The sequence below is a fragment of the Mustela lutreola genome, chromosome 2, assembly GCF_030435805.1.
Source record: "Mustela lutreola isolate mMusLut2 chromosome 2, mMusLut2.pri, whole genome shotgun sequence".
In the NCBI taxonomy this organism is placed as follows: Eukaryota; Metazoa; Chordata; class Mammalia; order Carnivora; family Mustelidae; genus Mustela; species Mustela lutreola.
This window is the reverse complement of record NC_081291.1, coordinates 10253882-10273306: the sequence shown is the minus strand read 5'-3', so window position 1 is coordinate 10273306 and position 19425 is coordinate 10253882. Positions and strand designations below refer to the sequence as shown.

At 39.9% G+C, this 19425-nt stretch overlaps 1 protein-coding gene across 3 annotated transcripts in view; it reads left to right on the top strand.

Moving 5' to 3' along the window:
* Positions 1-19425, top strand: part of ADGRE3 (adhesion G protein-coupled receptor E3) — a 56620-nt gene that overhangs the window by 9785 nt on the left and 27410 nt on the right. For all 3 annotated transcript variants that reach the window (XM_059160252.1, XM_059160251.1, XM_059160253.1), the window contains 2 exons: positions 1781-1936; positions 18862-18932. In XM_059160252.1, coding sequence (XP_059016235.1) covers positions 1781-1936; positions 18862-18932 — 227 coding nt within the window. The remainder of the gene's footprint in view (positions 1-1780; positions 1937-18861; positions 18933-19425) is intronic.

The window sequence follows — 19425 nt, the reverse complement described above, 5'->3', positions numbered from 1 at the left end:
AGGCTGGAGAGAGAGTGCCTGGGTGATGGGAACAAGACAGCCTCCTCAAAACAGAACGGTGGTTGAACAGACAACCGAGAGCATCTGCTCTATTATATCACAATCTGAAAATTCCCAGCTCCATGTTTGCCATACCAGTTTGGGAAATCACACATCTTTGCTACCCACCTGACATTTACAAAAGGGCTACTGTGACCCCTAGGACTGGGGACACATTGACTTAATCAAGACATTCTAACTCAATTAGTTAATCTAGCAAATGTATTACTCTTGGGCTGCTATGACAAAACTCAGACCGGGTGGCTTAAACAACAGGAATTTATTTTCTCACAGTTCTGGATTCTGGGAAGCCTGTGATCAAGGTTCTAGCAGTTCCACTTTCTCAGGAGGCCTCTCTTCCTGGCTTGAAGATGCCTGTCTTCTTACTCCATCTTTACATGGTCTTTCCTCACTCTGTGCACATAGTGGTCAGGCAGATGGAAAAGTTCTCTTGTCTCTTCTTCTACAGACATTAATCCTAACAGATCAAGACCCCATTCTTACAACCTCATTTAACCTCAGTTACATCCTTAGAGGCCCCATTTCCAAATACAGCCACATGAGAAGTTAGGGTTTCAACATGTTGAAATGAAGAGATATACATACAGTTCATAACAGCAGACATAGTCAATTTCCCACTTATTTGCTCTCAGCACTTGCCATTCTTTTGCACACCAAATCTAAGGCTCTCTCTGTCTACTGAAGACTACTCAGCTCATGCTCAAAACAGTTGGAAGTACCAGAGAGTTAATTATCCCTGCAAGCACTTCTCTGTTGATAAATAATATTTGGCAGATAAAAACATTGCCAACAAAAGCCAAATTATGGAAAGACCCCAATGTCCATCAACTGTGAATGGATAAAGAAGAAGATGTGGTGTGTGGGTGTGTAGGTGTGTATGCATGCGATGGAATATTACTCAACCATGAAAAAGAATGAAATCTTGCCATTTGCAATGACATGGATAGAGCTAAAGTGTATTATGCTAAGCAAAATAAGCCAGTCAGGAAAAGACAAATACCATATGATTTCACTCATCTGTGGAATTTAAGAAACAAAACAGAGGAGCGCAGAGGAAACTGGGAAAACAGAGAGAGGGAACCATAGAGACTCTTAACTACAGAGAACAAGCTGAGGGTTGCTGGAGGGGTGGTGGGTGGTGGGTGGGGGATGGGCTAGATGGGTGATGGGGATTAAGGAGGACATTTCTTGTAATGAGCCCTGGGTGTGTAACTGGTGAATCACTAAATACTACTCCCAATATTACACTATGTGTTAACCAATTATGATTTAAATAAGAACTTAAGAGAAAAAAAAAAGATTTGGCAGATAAATACCCCAGCCCCCTCACTCCTTGGGAAGTCACTCTGCAGCATGTGCTCTACACTGCCTCCCAGAGGGTCCCAGGGATATCGAGTCCCAGTTGTCCACAGCAGAAACTTCCCTGTTTACTTTCTGCCTGGCTTTCCCTGTCTTATTTCACCACTTCCCTTCCAGGGTTTTCTGGGATCACCTCCCACATAAAGTACTTGAACATGAATTCTTGTCTCAGTGTCTACTTCTCAGAGAATCCAACCAAAGTCAAAGAGGAAAGGGAAGAACAAAGACAACCCACTAACTTAAATGAGTTGTCCTGGAAAACCAGGACAGATTGGGTGGAAAGGGTATGGCCTCTGGCACATATTAGATGTTCTATAAATCTTTGTCAAATTAATGGCCAAATTCCTCTTTTGTGTTCCAGATATTGATGAATGTAAACCACCCATTAGTATATATTGTGGAGAAAATGCTGCATGTCAGAATACTGATGGAGGTTTCTACTGTCACTGTAATCCTGGATACAAACTTCTCTCTGGGGCTCCACAATTCCAGAATCCCAATGAAAACACTTGTCAAAGTAAGGAAATTCTTGTCTTCTTGTCTCTCTATATATTTTTCATTGAGTATAATGCCAGATGTGTGTGTGTGTGTGTGTGTGTGTGTGTGTGTGTGTGTGTGTGTTATGTATAGAGAGGTTAGTACAGGTTTCCATTTTCTGGATGATGAAAAGAGGATACAAAAAGAAAGAAGGAAATTTAGAGAAATAATGGGGGCTAATAAGACAAGTGGACTTTGGAAATAGAGGTAACAAGGTGCTAACTGAGACAGGATTCTTTGAGTTGCAAAAAAGAGCTCAATCAAGCTAACTTAAACAGAAAAGGTGAGTTTATGATAAGGATGCATGGGTATGTCTTGGAACTCAAGAACAAGAACAAAGCAGGGCTTCTAGAATGAACTGAAATAGAGACTCTTATCAAGACACTTCAGACTCTGAAACTCTTTGGGTCTGCTCCTTTCTTCTTGTTCATTGAAAACTGGGTTTCTCTGCCTTTTTAGTCCACAGAACAGGAAATACACCCACTGAGAAGTCCAAATTTTACACTGTTAATGATCAAACTACCCAAAGAGAGATCAACAGACTCTCTTTTGGACTTAATTGTAAGTTCTTTGGAAATGTACCAAATTAGTCCAGTTTGAGTTATATGCCCACCCTTAGATCTGTGTTGAGGGGGAAGCACCATATTGTATAAGCATGAGCACTCTCATGGAAACCACATAGACAGGGAAATCTATGCACAAGAAATGTGGGAGATGTAACTGGAAAACACAAGGGGAAGATGGTGGGGTAGGAACATCCTGAGCTCACCTCTTTCCATGAACACACCAAGGATACAACTACAAAGAGAGCAACTCTCTCTCTCTCTTTTTCTCTCTCTCTCTCTCTCCAAGAGTGACATGAAGACTAGCAGAGCAGCTCTCCCACAGCTAAAGAAAGAGATAAAGCCATATCAAGAAAGGTAGGAGGAGCAAAGACATGGTCAGGTCAGGAACCAAAACCCCCAGTGGGACAACCACAAGCTGGAGGAATGTTACAAGTGCAAAAGTTCTCCCTGAGCCACAAAGAGTTCAAGTTCACACCCTGGGGACCTGCAAGGCAAGCTCCCATAATGGTCCTGCAAGGACCAGAAAGGCAAGCTCCCATAATGTCTGGTTTTGAAAATCAATAGGGCATATTGATCAATAATTACTTTAAATGTAAATGCTCTAATTAAAAGACTTAAGGTGGCTAAATTTATTTTTAAAAATCCATCTATGTGCTGCCTGCAAGAGACTCACTTCAGACCTGAAGACATATATAGATCAAAAGTGAAGGGATGGACAAAGGTATTCAACCAAATGTAAACAAACAAACAACAAAAAGCTGGGGTAGTGATACTTACAAAGATTGTCCTTACGTAATGATAAAGGAATCACTCGAACAAGAGGATACAACAATTGCAAATATCTATGCACCCACCATTGGAGCATCTAAATATATAAAGCAAATATTAACAGACATAAGGGATTGCTTCTACTTCCTTGGTGTTCATTGTGATCTCTCCCTTTTCATTCATAATTTTATGTATTTGAGCTTTCTCTCTTTTCTTTTGGATTAGTGTCACCAATGGTTTATCAATCTTATTGATTCTTTCAAAAAAAACAGCTTCTAGTTTCATTGATATGTTCTACTGTATCTCTGGTTTCTACCTCATTGATCTCAGCTCTAATCTTGATTATTTCCCTTCTTATGTGTGGAGTTGGTTTGATTTGTTGTTGATTCGCCAGTTCTTTAAGGTGTAGAGAAAGCTGCTGTGTTCTGGATTTTTCAATTTTTTTGAGGGAGACTTGGATGGCTATGTATTTCCCCCTTAGGACCACCTTTGCTGTATCCCATAGGGTTTGGATGGAAGTGTCTTCATTGTCATTGGTTTCCATGAATTGTTTCAGTTCTTCCTTGATCTCCTGGTTGATCCAAGCATTCTTTTTTTTTTTTTAATTTTTTATTTTTTATAAACATATATTTTTATCCCCAGGGGTACAGGTCTGTGAATCACCAGGTTTACACACTTCACAGCACTCACCAAATCACATACCCTCCCCAATGTCCATAATCCCACCCCCTTCTCCCAAACCCCCTCCCCCCGGCAACCCTCAGTTTGTTTTGTGAGATTAAGAGTCACTTATGGTTTGTCTCCCTCCCAATCCCAGCTTGTTTCATTTATTCTTCTTCTACCCACTTAAGCCTCCATGTTGCATCACCACTTCCTCATATCAGGGAGATCATATGATAGTTGTCTTTCTCTGCTTGACTTATTTCGCTAAGCATGATACGCTCTAGTTCCATCCATGTTGTTGCAAATGGCAAGATTTCATTTCTTTTGATGGCTGCATAGTATTCCATTGTGTATATATACCACATCTTCTTGATCCATTCATCTGTTGATGGACATCTAGGTTCTTTCCATAGTTTGGCTATTGTGGACATTGCTGCTATAAACATTCGGGTGCATGTGTCCCTTTGGATCACTACATTTGTATCTTTAGGGTAAATACCCAATAGTGCAATTGCTGGGTCATAGGGCAGTTCTATTTTCAACATTTTGAGGAACCTCCATGCTGTTTTCCAGAGTGGCTGCACCAGCTTGCATTCCCACCAACAGTGTAGGAGGGTTCCCCTTTCTCCGCATCTTCGCCAGCATCTGTCATTTCCTGACTTGTTGATTTTAGCCATTCTGACTGGTGTGAGGTGATATCTCATTGTGGTTTTGATTTGTATTTCCCTGATGCCGAGTGATATGGAGCACTTTTTCATGTGTCTGTTCGCCATCTGGATGTCTTCTTTGCAGAAATGTCTGTTCATGTCTTCTGCCCATTTCTTGATTGGATTATTTGTTCTTTGGGTGTTGAGTTTGCTAAGTTCTTTATAGATTCTGGACACTAGTCCTTTATCTGATATGTCGTTTGCAAATATCTTCTCCCATTCTGTCAGTTGTCTTTTGATTTTGTTAACTGTTTCCTTTGCTGTGCAAAAGCTTTTGATCTTAATGAAATCCCAGTAGTTCATTTTTTCCCTTGCTTCCCTTGCCTTTTGCGTTGTTCCTAGGAAGATGTTGCTGCGGCAGAGGTCGAAGAGGTTGCTGCCCGTGTTCTCATCAAGGATTTTGATGGATTCCTTTCGTACATTGAGATCCTTCATCCATTTTGAGTCTATTTTTGTGTGTGGTGTAAGGAAATGGTCCAATTTCATTTTTCTGCATGTGGCTGTCCAATTTTCCCAGCACCATTTATTGAAGAGGCTGTCTTTTTTCCATTGGACATTCTTTCCTGCTTTGTCGAAGATGAGTTGACCATAGATTTGAGGGTCTATTTCTGGGCTCTCTATTCTGTTCCATTGATCTATGTGTCTGTTTTTGTGCCAGTACCATGCTGTCTTGATGATGACAGCTTTGTAATAGAGCTTGAAGTCCGGAATTGTGATGCCACCAACGTTGGCTTTCTTTTTCAATATCCCTTTGGCTATTCGAGGTCTTTTCTGGTTCCATATAAATTTTAGAATTATTTGTTCCATTTCTTTGAAAAAGATGGATGGTACTTTGATAGGAATTGCATTAAATGTGTAGATTGCTTTAGGTAGCATAGACATTTTCACAATATTTATTCTTCCAATCCAGGAGCATGGAACATTGTTCCATTTCTTTGTGTCTTCCTCAATTTCTTTCATGAGTACTTTATAGTTTTCTGAGTATAGATTCTGTGTCTCTTTGGTTAGGTTTATTCCTAGGTATCTTATGGTTTTGGATGCAATTGTAAATGGGATTGACTCCTTAATATCTCTTTCTTCTGTCTTGCTGTTGGTGTAGAGAAATGCAACTGATTTCTGTGCATTGATTTTATATCCTGACACTTTACTGAATTCCTGTATAAGTTCTAGCAGTTTTGGAGTGGAGTCTTTTGGGTTTTCCACATATAGTATCATATCATCTGCGAAGAGTGATAATTTGACTTCTTCTTTGCCGATTTGGATGCCTTTAATTTCCTTTTGTTGTCTGATTGCTGAGGCTAGGACCTCTAGTACGATGTTGAATAGCAGTGGTGATAATGGACATCCCTGCCGTGTTCCTGACCTTAGCGGAAAAGCTTTCAGTTTTTCTCCATTGAGAATGATATTTGCGGTGGGTTTTTCATAAATGGCTTTGATGATATTGAGGTATGTGCCCTCTATCCCTACACTTTGAAGAGTTTTGATCAGGAAGGGATGTTGTACTTTGTCAAATGCTTTTTCAGCATCTATTGAGAGTATCATATGGTTCTTGTTCTTTCTTTTATTGATGTGTTGTATCACATTGACTGATTTGCGGATGTTGAACCAACCTTGCAGCCCTGGAATAAATCCCACTTGGTCGTGGTGAATAATCTTTTTAATGTACTGTTGAATCCTATTGGCTAGTATTTTGTTGAGTATTTTCGCATCTGTGTTCATCAAGGATATCGGTCTATAGCTCTCTTTTTTGGTGGGATCCTTGTCTGGTTTTGGGATCAAGGTGATGCTGGCCTCATAAAATGAGTTTGGAAGTTTTCCTTCCATTTCTATTTTTTGGAACAGTTTCAGGAGAATAGGAATTAGTTCTTCTTTAAATGTTTGGTAGAATTCCCCCGGGAAGCCGTCTGGCCCTGGGCTTTTGTTTGTTTGGAGATTTTTAATGACTGTTTCAATCTCCTTACTGGTTATGGGTCTGTTCAGGCTTTCTATTTCTTCCTGGTTCAGTTGTGGTAGTTTATATGTTTCTAGGAATGCATCCATTTCTTCCAGATTGTCAAATTTATTGCCGTAGAGTTGCTCATAGTATGTTCTTATAATAGTTTGTATTTCTTTGGTGTTAGTTGTGATCTCTCCTCTTTCATTCATGATTTTATTTATTTGGGTCCTTTCTCTTTTCTTTTTGATAAGTCGGGCCAGGGGTTTATCAATTTTATTAATTCTTTCAAAGAACCAGCTCCTAGTTTCGTTGATTTGTTCTATTGTTTTTTTGGTTTCTATTTCATTGATTTCTGCTCTGATCTTTATGATTTCTCTTCTCCTGCTGGGCTTAGGGTTTCTTTCTTGTTCTTTCTCCAGCTCCTTTAGGTGTAGGGTTAGGTTGTGTACCTGAGACCTTTCTTGTTTCTTGAGAAAGGCTTGTACCGCTATATATTTTCCTCTCAGGACTGCCTTTGTTGTGTCCCACAGATTTTGAACCGTTGTATTTTCATTATCATTTGTTTCCATGATTTTTTTCAATTCTTCTTTAATTTCCCGGTTGACCCATTCATTCTTTAGGAGGATACTGTTTAGTCTCCAAGTATTTGGGTTCTTTCCAAACTTCCTTTTGTGGTTCAGTTCTAGCTTTAGAGCATTGTGGTCTGAAAATATGCAGGGAATGATCCCAATCTTTTGATACCGGTTGAGTCCTGATTTAGGACCGAGGATGTGATCTATTCTGGAGAATGTTCCATGTGCACTAGAGAAGAATGTGTATTCTGTTGCTTTGGGATGAAATATTCTGAATATATCTGTGATGTCCATCTGGTCCAGTGTGTCATTTAAGGCCTTTATTTCCTTGCTGATCTTTTGCTTGGATGACCTGTCCATTTCAGTGAGGGGAGTGTTAAAGTCCCCTACTATTATTGTATTGTTGTTGATGTGTTTCTTTGATTTTGTTATTAATTGGTTTATATAGTTGGCTGCTCCCACATTGGGGGCATAGATATTTAAAATTGTTAAATCTTCTTGTTGGACAGACCCTTTGAGTATTATATAGTGTCCTTCCTCATCTCTTATTATAGTCTTTGGCTTAAAATCTAATTGATCTGATATAAGGATTGCCACTCCTGCTTTCTTCTGATGTCCATTAGCATGGTAAATTCTTTTCCACCCCCTCACTTTAAATCTGGAGGTGTCTTCGGGCTTAAAATGTGTTTCTTGGAGGCAACATATAGATGGGTTTTGTTTTTTTATCCATTCTGATACCCTGTGTCTTTTGACAGGGGCATTTAGCCCATTCACATTCAGGGTAACTATTGAGAGATATGAATTTAGTGCCATTGTATTGCCTGTAAGGTGACTGTTACTGTATATGGTCTCTGTTCCTTTCTGATCTACCACTTGTAGGCTCTCTCTTTGCTTAGAGGACCCCTTTAAAGATTTCCTGTAGAGCTGGTTTGGTATTTGCAAATTCTTTCAGTTGTTGTTTGTCCTGGAAGCTTTTAATCTCTCCTTCTATTTTCAATGATAGCCTAGCTGGATATAGTATTCTGGGCTGCATGTTTTTCTCGTTTAGTGCTCTGAAAATATCATGCCAGCTCTTTCTGGCCTGCCAGGTCTCTGTGGATAAGTCAGCTGCCAATCTAATATTTTTACCATTGTATGTTACAGACTTCTTTTCCCGGGCTGCTTTCAGGATTTTCTCTTTGTCATTGAGACTTGTAAATTTTACTATTAGGTGACGGGGTGTGGGCCTATTCTTATTGATTTTGAGGGGCATTCTCTGAACCTCCTGAATTTTGATGCTCGTTCCCTTTGCCATATTGGGGAAATTCTCCCCAATAATTCTCTCCAGTATACCTTCTGCTCCCCTCTCACTTTCTTCTTCTTCTGGAATCCCAATTATTCTAATGTTGTTTCGTCTTATGGTGTCACTTATCTCTCGAATTCTCCCCTCGTGGTCCAGTAGCTGTTTGTCCCTCTTTTGCTCAGCTTCTTTATTCTCTGTCATTTGGTCTTCTATATCACTAATTCTTTCTTCTGCCTCATTTATCCTAGCAGTTAGAGCCTCCATTTTTGATTGCACCTCATTAATAGCTTTTTTGATTTCACCTTGGTTAGATTTTAGTTCTTTTATTTCTCCAGAAAGGGCTTTTATATCTCTCGAGAGGGTTTCTCTAATATCTTCCATGCCTTTTTCGAGCCCGGCTAGAACCTTGAGAATTGTCATTCTGAACTCTAGATCTGACATATTACCGATGTCTGTATTGATTAGGTCCCTAGCCTTCGGTACTGCCTCTTGTTCTTTTTTTTGTGTTGAATTTTTACGTCTTGTCATTTTGTCCAGATAAGAGTAAATGAAGGGGCAAGTAAAATACTAAAAGGGTGGCAACAACCCCAGGAAAATATGCTTTAACCAAATTAGAAGAGATCCAAAATCGTGAGTGGGGATAAAGGGGATAAAAAGAGGTTCAAAAAGGAAGAAAGAAAAAAGAAAAAAAAAAAAAAAGAAAAGAAAAGAAAAGAATATTTTTAAAAAAAGAAAACACCTAAGAAAAATGTAAAAATATATATATATATATATATATATATATTAGATAAACTAGTAAAAAATCGTTAAAAAAGAAAAAGGTAACAGTTAAAAAAAAAAATTTTACCCGAAGGCAAGAAAAAAAAAAAAAATGAAAAAGAAAAAATTAAATTAACTGCAAGACTAAAAAAAATCACAGGAAAAAAGCCATGAGTTCCGTGCTTGGCTTTCTCCTCCTCTGGAATTCTGCTGCTCTCCTTGGTATTGAAACCGCACTCCTTGGTAGGTGAACTTGGTCTCGGCTGGATTTCTTGTTGATCTTCTGGGGGAGGGGCCTGGTGTAGTGATTCTCAAGTGTCTTTGCCCCAGGCGGAATTACACCGCCCTTACCCGGGGCCGGGGTGAGTAATCCGCTCGGGTTTGCTTTCAGGAGCTTTTGTTCCCTGAGCGCTTTCCGTAGAGTTCCAGAGGACGGGAATACAAATGGCGGCCTCCTGGTCTCCGGCCCGGAGGAGCCGAGAGCCCAGGGCCCCACTCCTCAGTGCGCCCTCAGAGAACAGCGCCCAGTTACTCCTGTCTGTCTGACCTCCGGCCGCGCTCCGAGCTCACCGAGCCTGCGACCGGTTCAAGGTAACACGGAGCTGCGAGCTTACTGTCGGCTCTGTCTCTGTAGCCGGCTTTCCCGTTCCAATACCCGCAAGCTCTGCGACACTCAGACACCCCGATCCTTCTGTGACCCTGCGGGACCTGAGGCCACGCTGACCCCGCGTGGGCTTCGCCCCGGTTTAGCCTCTGGAGTGATGTCCCTCAGCGGAACAGACTTTTAAAAGTCCTGATTTTGTGCGCGGTTGCTCCGCCGCTTGCCGGGAGCCGGCCCCTCCCCCCAGGGTCTATCTTCCCGTCGCTTTGGATTCACTTCTCCGCCGGTCCTACCTTTCAGAAAGTGGTTGTTTTTCTGTTTCCAGAATTGCTGTTCTTCTTCTCTTCGATCTGCCGATGGATTTTCAGGTGTTTGCAATCTTTAGATAAGCTATCTAGCTGATCTCCGGCTAGCTGAAGCAGTCTCAGCTTGCTACTTCTCCGCCATCTTGACCTGATCCAAGCATTCTTAAGCAAGGTGGTATTTAGCTTCCAGATGTTTGAGTTCCTTCGGAACTTTTCCTTGTGATTGAGCTCCAGTTTCAAAGCATTGTGATCTGAGAATGTGCAGTGAATAATCTCAGTCTTTTGGTATCGGTTGAGTCCTGATTTCTGACCCAGTATGTGGGCTATTCTGGAGAAGGTTCCATGTTCACTTGAGAAGAATGAGTATTCTGTTGTTTTAGGGTGGAATGTTCTGTATATATCTATGAGGTCCATCTGGTCCAATGTGTCATTCAATGCTCTTGTTTCTTTATTGATTTTCTGCTTCGATGATCTATTTCTGAGAGAGGTGTGTTAAGATCTCCAATGATTAGTGTATTCATATCAATGTGACTCTTTATCTTGATTAACAGTTTTCTTATGTAATTGGCTGCTCCCATATTGGGGGCATAGATATTTACAATTGTTAGATCATCTTGGTGGATAGTCCCTTTAAGAATGAAGTACTGTCCTTCTGTATCCTTGACTACAGTCTTTAGTTTAAAATCTAATTTTTTTGAGGCCCATTGGCATGAAAGATGCTTCTCCATCCCTTCACTTTCAGTCTGGGTCTATCTTTAGGTTCAAAATGGGTCTCTCTTTAAAAAAAAAAATTTAAAATCCTCCTCTCTCTCTCTCTGCCTGCCTCTCTGCCTACTTATAATCTCTCTCTGTCAAATAAATAAATAAAATCTTTAAAAAAAAAAAATTTAAAAAAAAAAAAAAAAAAAAAGGGGCGCCTGGGTGGCTCAGTGGGTTAAGCCACTGCCTTCGGCTCAGGTCATGATCTCAGGGTCCTGGGATCGAGTCCCGCATCGGGCTCTCTGCTCAGCAGGGAACCTGCTTCCTCCTCTCTCTCTCTCTGCCTGCCTCTCTGCCTACTTATAATCTCTCTCTGTCAAATAAATAAATAAAATCTTTAAAAAAAAAAAATTTAAAAAAAAAAAAAAATGGGTCTCTTGTAGACAACATATGGATGGGTCATCAGAAGTTATTATCAACAGTTATATGCCAATAAGCTAAGCAACCTAGATGAAATGGATGCATTCCTGGAAAACTATAAACTCCCAAAATTGAATCAGGAAGAAATTGACAACCTGAATAGACCAATATCTAGTAACGAGATTGAAGTGGTGATCAAAAACCTCCCAAAAAACAAGAGCCCAGGACCTGATGGAATCCCTGGGGAATTCTACCAAACTTTCAAAGAAGAAATAACACCTATTCTCCTGAAGCTTTTTCAAAAAATTGAAGCAGAAGGAAAACTTCCTGACTCTTTCTATGAAGCCAGCATTACCCTGATCCCCAAGCCAGGCAAAGACCCTACCAAAAAGGAGAATTCCAGACCAATATCACTGATGAATATGGATGCTAAGATTCTCAACAAGATCTTAGCAAACAGGATCCAACAGCACATTAAAAAGATAATCACCCATGACCAGGTGAGATTCATCCCTGGGCTACAAGGATGGTTCAACATTTGCAAATCAATCAATGTGATAGAACAAATTAATATGAAAAGAGAGAAAAACCACATGGTCCTCTCAATAGATGCAGAAAAAGCATTTGACAAAATCCAGCATCCGTTCCTGATTAAAACGCTTCAAAGTATAGGGATAGAGGGAACATTCCTGAGCTTCATCAAATCTATCTATGAAAAATCACAGCAAATATGATCCTCAATGGGAAAAGTTTTCAGCCTTCCCGTTGAGATCAGGAACAAGACAAGGATGCCCACTCTCACCACTCTTGTTCAACATAGTATTAGAAGTCCTAGCAACAGCAATCAGACAACAAAGAGAATTAAAAGGTATCCAAACTGTCAATGAAGTAGTCAAACTCTGTCTCTTCGCAGATGACATGATTCTTTAATGGAAAAACCAAAAGACTCCACCCCCAAATTACTAGAACTCATACAGCAATTCAGCAACGTGGCAGGATACAAAGTCAATGTATAGAAATCAGTGGCTTACTTATACACTAACAATGAAAATACAGAAAGGGAAATTAGAGAATCAATTCCACTTACTATAGCACCAAAAACCATAAGATACCTGGGAAATAAACCTAACCAAAGAGGTAAAGAATCTGTACTTGGGGAACTACAGAACACTCATGAAAGAAATTGAAGAAGACACAAATAGATGGAAGACCATTCCATGCTCTTGGATCGGAAGAATAAACATTGTTAAAATGTCTATACTGCCTAGAGCAATCTATACTTTTAATGCTATTCTGATCAAAATTCCACCAGTATTCTTCAAAGAGCTGGAGCAAATGATCCTAAAATTTGTATGGAATCAGAAGAGACCCCGAATCGCTAAGGAAATGTTGAAAAACAAAAATAAAACTGGGGGCGCCACATTACCTGATTTCAAGCTTTACTACAAAGCTGTGATCACCAAGACAGCAGTGGAACAGAGTAGAGAGCCCAGATATGGACCCTCAACTCTATGGTCAATTAATCTTCAACAAAACAGGAAAAAATATACAGTGGGAAAAAGACAGTCTCTTCAATAAATGGTGCTGGGAAAACTGGACAGCTATATGTAGAAGAATGAAACTCGACCATTCTCTTACACCGTACACAAAGATAAACTCAAAATGGATAAAAGACCTCAATGTGAGACAGGAATCCATCAGAATCCTAGAGGAGAAAATAGGCAGTAATCTCTTCGATATCAGACACAGCAACTTCTTTCAAGATATGTCTCCAAAGGCAAAGGAAGCAAAAGTGAAGATGAACTTTTGGGACTTCATCAAAATCAAAAGCTTCTGCACAGCCAAGGAAACAATCAAAAAAACAAAGAGGCAACCCACGGAATGGGAGAAGATATTTGCAAATGACAGTACAGACAAAAGGCTGATATCCAGGATCTATAATAAACTCCTCAAACTCAACACACACAAAACAAACAATCATATCAAAAAATGGGCAGAAGATATGGACAGACACTTCTCCAATAAAGACATACAAATGGCTCTCAGACACATGAAAAAATGTTCATCAGTAGCTGTCAGTTTCAAATTAAAACTACATTGCGAGGGGCACCTGGGTGGCTCAGTGGGTTAAAGCCTCGGCTCAGGTCATGATCCCAGGGTCCTGGGATCAAGCCCCACATCAGGCTCTCTGCTCAGCGGGGAGCCTGCTTCCTCCTCTCTCTCTGCCTGCCTCTCTGCCTACTTGTGATCTCTCTCTGTCAAATAAATAAAATTCTTTAAAAAAAAAAAAACTACATTGCGATATCACCTTACACCAATTAGAATGACCAAAATTAGCAAGACAGGAAACAACATGTGTTGGAGAGGATGTGGAGAAAGGGGAACCCTCATACACTGTTGGTGGGAATGCAAGTTGGTGCAGCCTCTTTGGAGAACAGTGTGGAGATTCCTCAAGAAATTAAAAATAAAACTTCCCTATGACCCTGCCATTGCACTCCTGGGTATTTACCCCAAAGATACAGATGGAGTGAAAAGAAGGGCCATCTGTACCCCAATGTTTATAGCAGCAATGGCCACTGTCTCCAAACTGTGGAAAGAATCAAGATGCCCTTCAACGGACAAATGGATAAGGAAGATGTGGTCCATATGCACTATGGAGTATTATGCCTCTATCAGAAAGGATGAATACCCAACTTTTGTAGCAACATGATGCGACTGGAAGAGATTATGCTGAGTGAGATAAATCAAGCAGAGAGAGTCAATTATCATATGGTTTTACTTATTTGTGGAGCATAACAAATAGCATGGAGGACATGGGGAGTTAGAGAGGAGAAGGGAGTTGGGCGAAATTGGAAGGGGAGGTGAACCATGAGAGACTATGGACTCTGAAAAACAATCTAAGGGTTTTAAAGGGGTGAGGTGTGGGAGGTCGGGGTACCAGGTGGTGGGTATTATAGAGGGCACGGATTGCATGGAGCAATGGGTGTGGTGCAAAAATAATACTGTTATGCTGAAAATAAAAAATAAATTTTAAAAAAAACAGACATAAAGGGAGAAAATGACAGTAATTCAATAATAGTTGGGTACTTTAACACTCCACTTACATAAATGGAAAGATCAGACCAAAAATCAGTACGGAAATAGTGGCTTTAAGTAATCTCTGCACCCAGCATGGGGCTTGAACCCATTACCCCAAGATCAAGACTAAGGCTCCAGCCAGGAGCCTCAGACCTAAAATCTTCAGAAACAGTAAAAGCAGTTCTAAGAAGGAAGTTTATAATAATACAGGCCTACTTCAAGAGACAAGAAAAATCTCAAACAATAAAACCTTAGACCTAAAGGAATAGAAAAAAAAAGAAGAAGAACAAAGCCCAAAGCTAGTAGAAGGAAGGAAATAATAAAGAGCAGAAGAGAAATAAACTAAACAGAGACCAAAAAAAGCAATAGAAAAAAGTCAATGAAACTAAGAGTGGGTTCTTTGAAAAGATAAACAAGAAATAAACCCGTAGTCAAGCTCATCAAGAAAAAAAGAAATTAATTCATTAAATGAGCATATAGACCAGGTTATATACCTCACAGAGCTGCTGCAAAGATAATTGAGGCTTAAATGAAACACTACAAACAGGGCACTTAAGACAGTGCCCACAAATGTTTGCTAATATAGTTCGTATTTCATCTGATTCTTCAAAGTGTGTAAGTAAGTGTGTGTGTGTGTATATGTATATCCTTGCTCCTTGGGCAGAAGACATGAAATTAAAAATAGTCTTCTTCTCCAAAGACTTACAATGATCAACAGACACATGAAAAAATGCTCAACATCATTCAACATCAGGGACGTACAAATCAAAACCACAATGAGGGACCCTGGGTGGCTCAGTCAGTTAGTTAAGCGTCTGCCTTTGGCTCAGGTCATGATCCCAGGGTCTTGGGATCAAGTCCCACATCGGGCTCCTTGCTCAGCAGTGAGCCTGCTTCTGCCTTTGCCTGCTGTTCTCCCTGCTTGTGCCCCATCTCTTGTTCTCTCTCTCTCTCTGAAAAATAAATAAATAAAATCTTTAAAAAATGAAAAAAAATCCACAATGAGATACCACCGCACACTAGTCAGAATGACCAGAATGACTACAATGAACAAGTTAGGAAACAATAGACGTTGGCAAGGATACAGAGAAAGGGCCACCCACTCACACTGTTGGTGGGAATGCAAAATGGCACAGCCACTCTGGAAAACAGTATGGTGGTTCCTCAGAAAGTTGAAAATAGAGCTACCCTACAACCCAGCAATTGTACTACTAGGTATCTACCCTGAAGATACCAATGTAGTGATCTGAAAGGGCACATGCACCCCAACATTTATAGCAGAAATGTCTCCCATAGCCAAGATAAGGAAAGAGCCCAGGTGTCCACTGATAGATGAATGGATAAAGAAGATGTGGTATGTACATGTGTGTGTGTGGTGTGTGTGTTGTGTGTGTGTGTGTGTGTATAAAATGGAATACCAGCCATCAGAAAAATGAAATCTTACCATTTGCAATGACATGGATGGAGTTAGAGGGCATTATGCTAAGCAAAATAAGTCAATCAGAGAAAGACAATTATGTGATTTCACCCACATGTGAAATTTAAGAAACAGAACAGAGGAGCATAGGCAAAGAGAGGGAAAAATAAAACAAGATGGAATCAGAGAGGGAGACAAACCAGAAGAGACTATAGGAAACAAACTGAGGGTTGCTGGAAGGCAGTGGGGTGGGGGGATGGGGTAACTGGATGATAGGTATTAAGGAAGGCACAGGAAGTAATAAGCACTGGATGTTATATAAGACTGATGAATCACTGAACTCTACCTCTGAAATTAATAATACACTATATATTAATTAACTCAATTTTTAAATAAAAATAAAAACCTCCTGCTCCTACTAAAAAGGCCATAGGGAAGTTCAGGCAACTGTTTAGTATCAAGATTATAATTCCCACCAATAGGTAGTGCTTCTGCAAGATTTAAGCCCAGGTTCCCATATTTCCCCAAGTCCAAGCTGGAGGCCATAGCAGGGTCCTGGAGGTGCATAAGCTCCAAAAGTGAGCTGGAGTCAATATGGGGAAGGTGAGAGACAAGAGCACAAGCTGGTGGGTAGGGATTGCTGGGCCATAAGCCCACCACTAACCCAATCAATAAATAGTTGAGCATAACAAATAGCATGGAGGACATGGGGAGATAGAGAGGAGAAGGGAGTTGGGCGAAATTGGAAGGGGAGGTGAACCATGAGAGACTATGGACTCTGAAAAACAATCTGAGGGTTTTGAAGAGGTAGGGAGTGGGAGGTTGGGATACCAGGTGGTGGGTATTATAGAGGGCACAGTTTGCATGGAGCACTGGGTGTGGTGCAAAAATAATGAATATTGTTATGCTGAAAATAAATTTTAAAAAATAGGCAAAAAAAAAAAAGTTGTTGAGTGAATTAACATGATTGAACCCAAAGTGAATGAGCCTTTTACTTGGCAACAGGCACCTCTACTGACAATGTACAAATTGGAATTCTTCCTGGGTCCTGGTGTTGATCTGTTAAATGCACTCTCTTGTACAAGGAAAAGAAATGCTCTTGGTTATTTTCCCAATTTTAAGGGACAGTCCTTTTCCTCCGGACTACCACTTGGCAGTGCCATCTTCACCCTAATTACTCCTTTTAAAATCGAACATGTTTTCCTCTATTTACTAGGTGTTATTTCAAGAGATATGGCAAAATAAGAGAGTTAAAGTAGGAAAATGAAAAGTGCATTTCATGGATCTTTAACAATCAAACAATCAGCATGGCAATATACACATCAGATCACATAGGCCTTGATTTGATCATTATGATAACTGGTACTATTGAAAATTATCCCTAAAGGACAAAGCTCCAATATATTGACTGCTGAATAACAAACATGATTAACACTACATCTATATTGTATATTGGCACAGAGATCATACACAATAAATCTCTACTGCACAACCATAGGTATGAGTGTGTCAATATCTATTTTTTTTTCATCTTGTGTTGTGCTCTACTTTGAAGAAAATATTTAAGTGTTTCATGTGAACTACAAATACTCTCACATAGATTGAGTCCATCTGGAGTTAGTTGTCACCAGGGTTGGAGGTCCAAGAAAGCCCGCATAAAAAAGTATGCAGCTTTCAACCAAAAGTGCTGTTTTTGACAACAAATGTGGTTTGCAATAACAAATGTATTCTAGACTCAGGGTTGTAAGTCAAAATTCCTGAACTCAAGACAAAACTTTTGCTATTACAAGAAAGCTCTTCATCCTTGTCTAGCCAATATACAAGGCTGAAAACCAGGATATAGAAGAAATATAGACATAACCTCAGACTGATGGTAACTGGATGTCAGTGTTGACTGGCTTTTCCTCATCTTTCTAAAACAGAGATGGTGGTCCTCACAAAGCGCAAGAAACACACAAAGGTCTCACTATGGGCTGATGACCAAAAACTGACACTCTTATTTCAGCTGTAATTCCCTGCCAGGCTGAATTTTAAAATCTGAAGTATCTAGTTTTCTGATCCATCACCCATCTCAGTTGTAATGTCCAGCCAAGACCAAATTAAAGAATTTGAAGTTTACACTTTCCCGCATCCTCTATGCCAAGATATCTCTATCACAACAATATTGATATTTGAGGTCTAATAATTCCTTGTGGTCAGGAACCATCCTGTGCATTGCAAGATATTAAGCAGCACCCCAAGCCCAAACCTCCGCCCACTAGATGCCAGTAACATTCCCCACCCCAGGTTGTGACCACCAAAAATATCTCCAGCCATTGCCAATGTCCCCTGCAGGCAAAATGACGTCCTGTCGAAAAACACTGCTGTACACCATGCTAAGGAACTCTACTCTGATCCCTCAAAGAGCACAACCTTGCCAGTGAATAAAAGTATGAGTTCACTTTATCACGTGATACCTCTTTAAAAATGAATAATGGTTTTTAATCCTCAAAAAAAAAAAAAAAAAAAGTATGAGTTCAAAAGAAAAAAAGGAACAAAAACCAGACCCTTAGCTATAGAGAACAAACCAATGGTTGCCCGAGGGGAGGCGGGGGGAGGAATGGGTGGGACAGGTGATGTTGATGAGCACCAAGGAATGTACAGAACTGTTGCATCACTATATCGGACACCTAAAACTAATATAATGCTGTGTGTTAATGATTCTGGAATTTTTTTAATTAATAAATTAAAATTTTGTTAATTAAAAAATGGTTTCACTTACCTGTGGAACATAAGAAATAACACAGAGGACATTAGGAGAAGGAAAAGAGAAGTGAATTAGGGGAAACCAGAGGGGGAGATGAAGCATGAGAGACTGTGGACTCTGAGAAACAACCCTCTGAGGGTTTTGGAGGGGTGGGGGGGTGAGGGGATGGGTGAGCCTGGTGGTGGGTATTAAGGAGGGCATGTATTGCATGGAGCACTGGGTGTGGTGCATAAACAATGAAACTTGGAACACTGAAAAATTAAAATTAAATTAGAAAAAATAAAATAGAGTATGAGATCAGCCCTTCTATTCACCTTTCTGTCCACCTCTCCACCCTTTTACTCTCGGTTCCAACAGTAACTTCCTTTGATGTTTTTTTTTTACAGAAGCCACTTCCTCAGCGACAACCAAAGCCATGAAGGATGTGAGCACAAGCCCAGCCCTTGAGCCCAGCCAGGTAACAAATGTTTACAAAGCCCAAAATTAGCAAGTGGATGTGGATACTATATATTATATGTCTACTATATATTGTATATCATCTGTGTACCATAAGTGTGTGATATGTCATATATATTATGCATTCTATGTTATGGTATATAACATAGCCTAATATAATAGTTTTTAATTATAATATAATAGAAATTAGTTATAACACAATAATACTCTGCAACATATAATTTATATTATGTATAACTGTGAAATATACAAATGTATCTCACCTTATTTATCACTATATGTATATTGCTATATATCTCATAGTAGCGATAGAGTGTGTATGTACATACGAATGTGTGTGTGTGCACATGTACACACATGTGTGTATACTGCCCCCTAAAGATAGGACTGATCCCAGATCAAGAAAGACAGTCTAAGTGAAATTATATTAGGGTATGCTGATCTACAGCAAAGAGACCCAAATATCCAATAGCTTTAAAAAGATGGATCTTTAT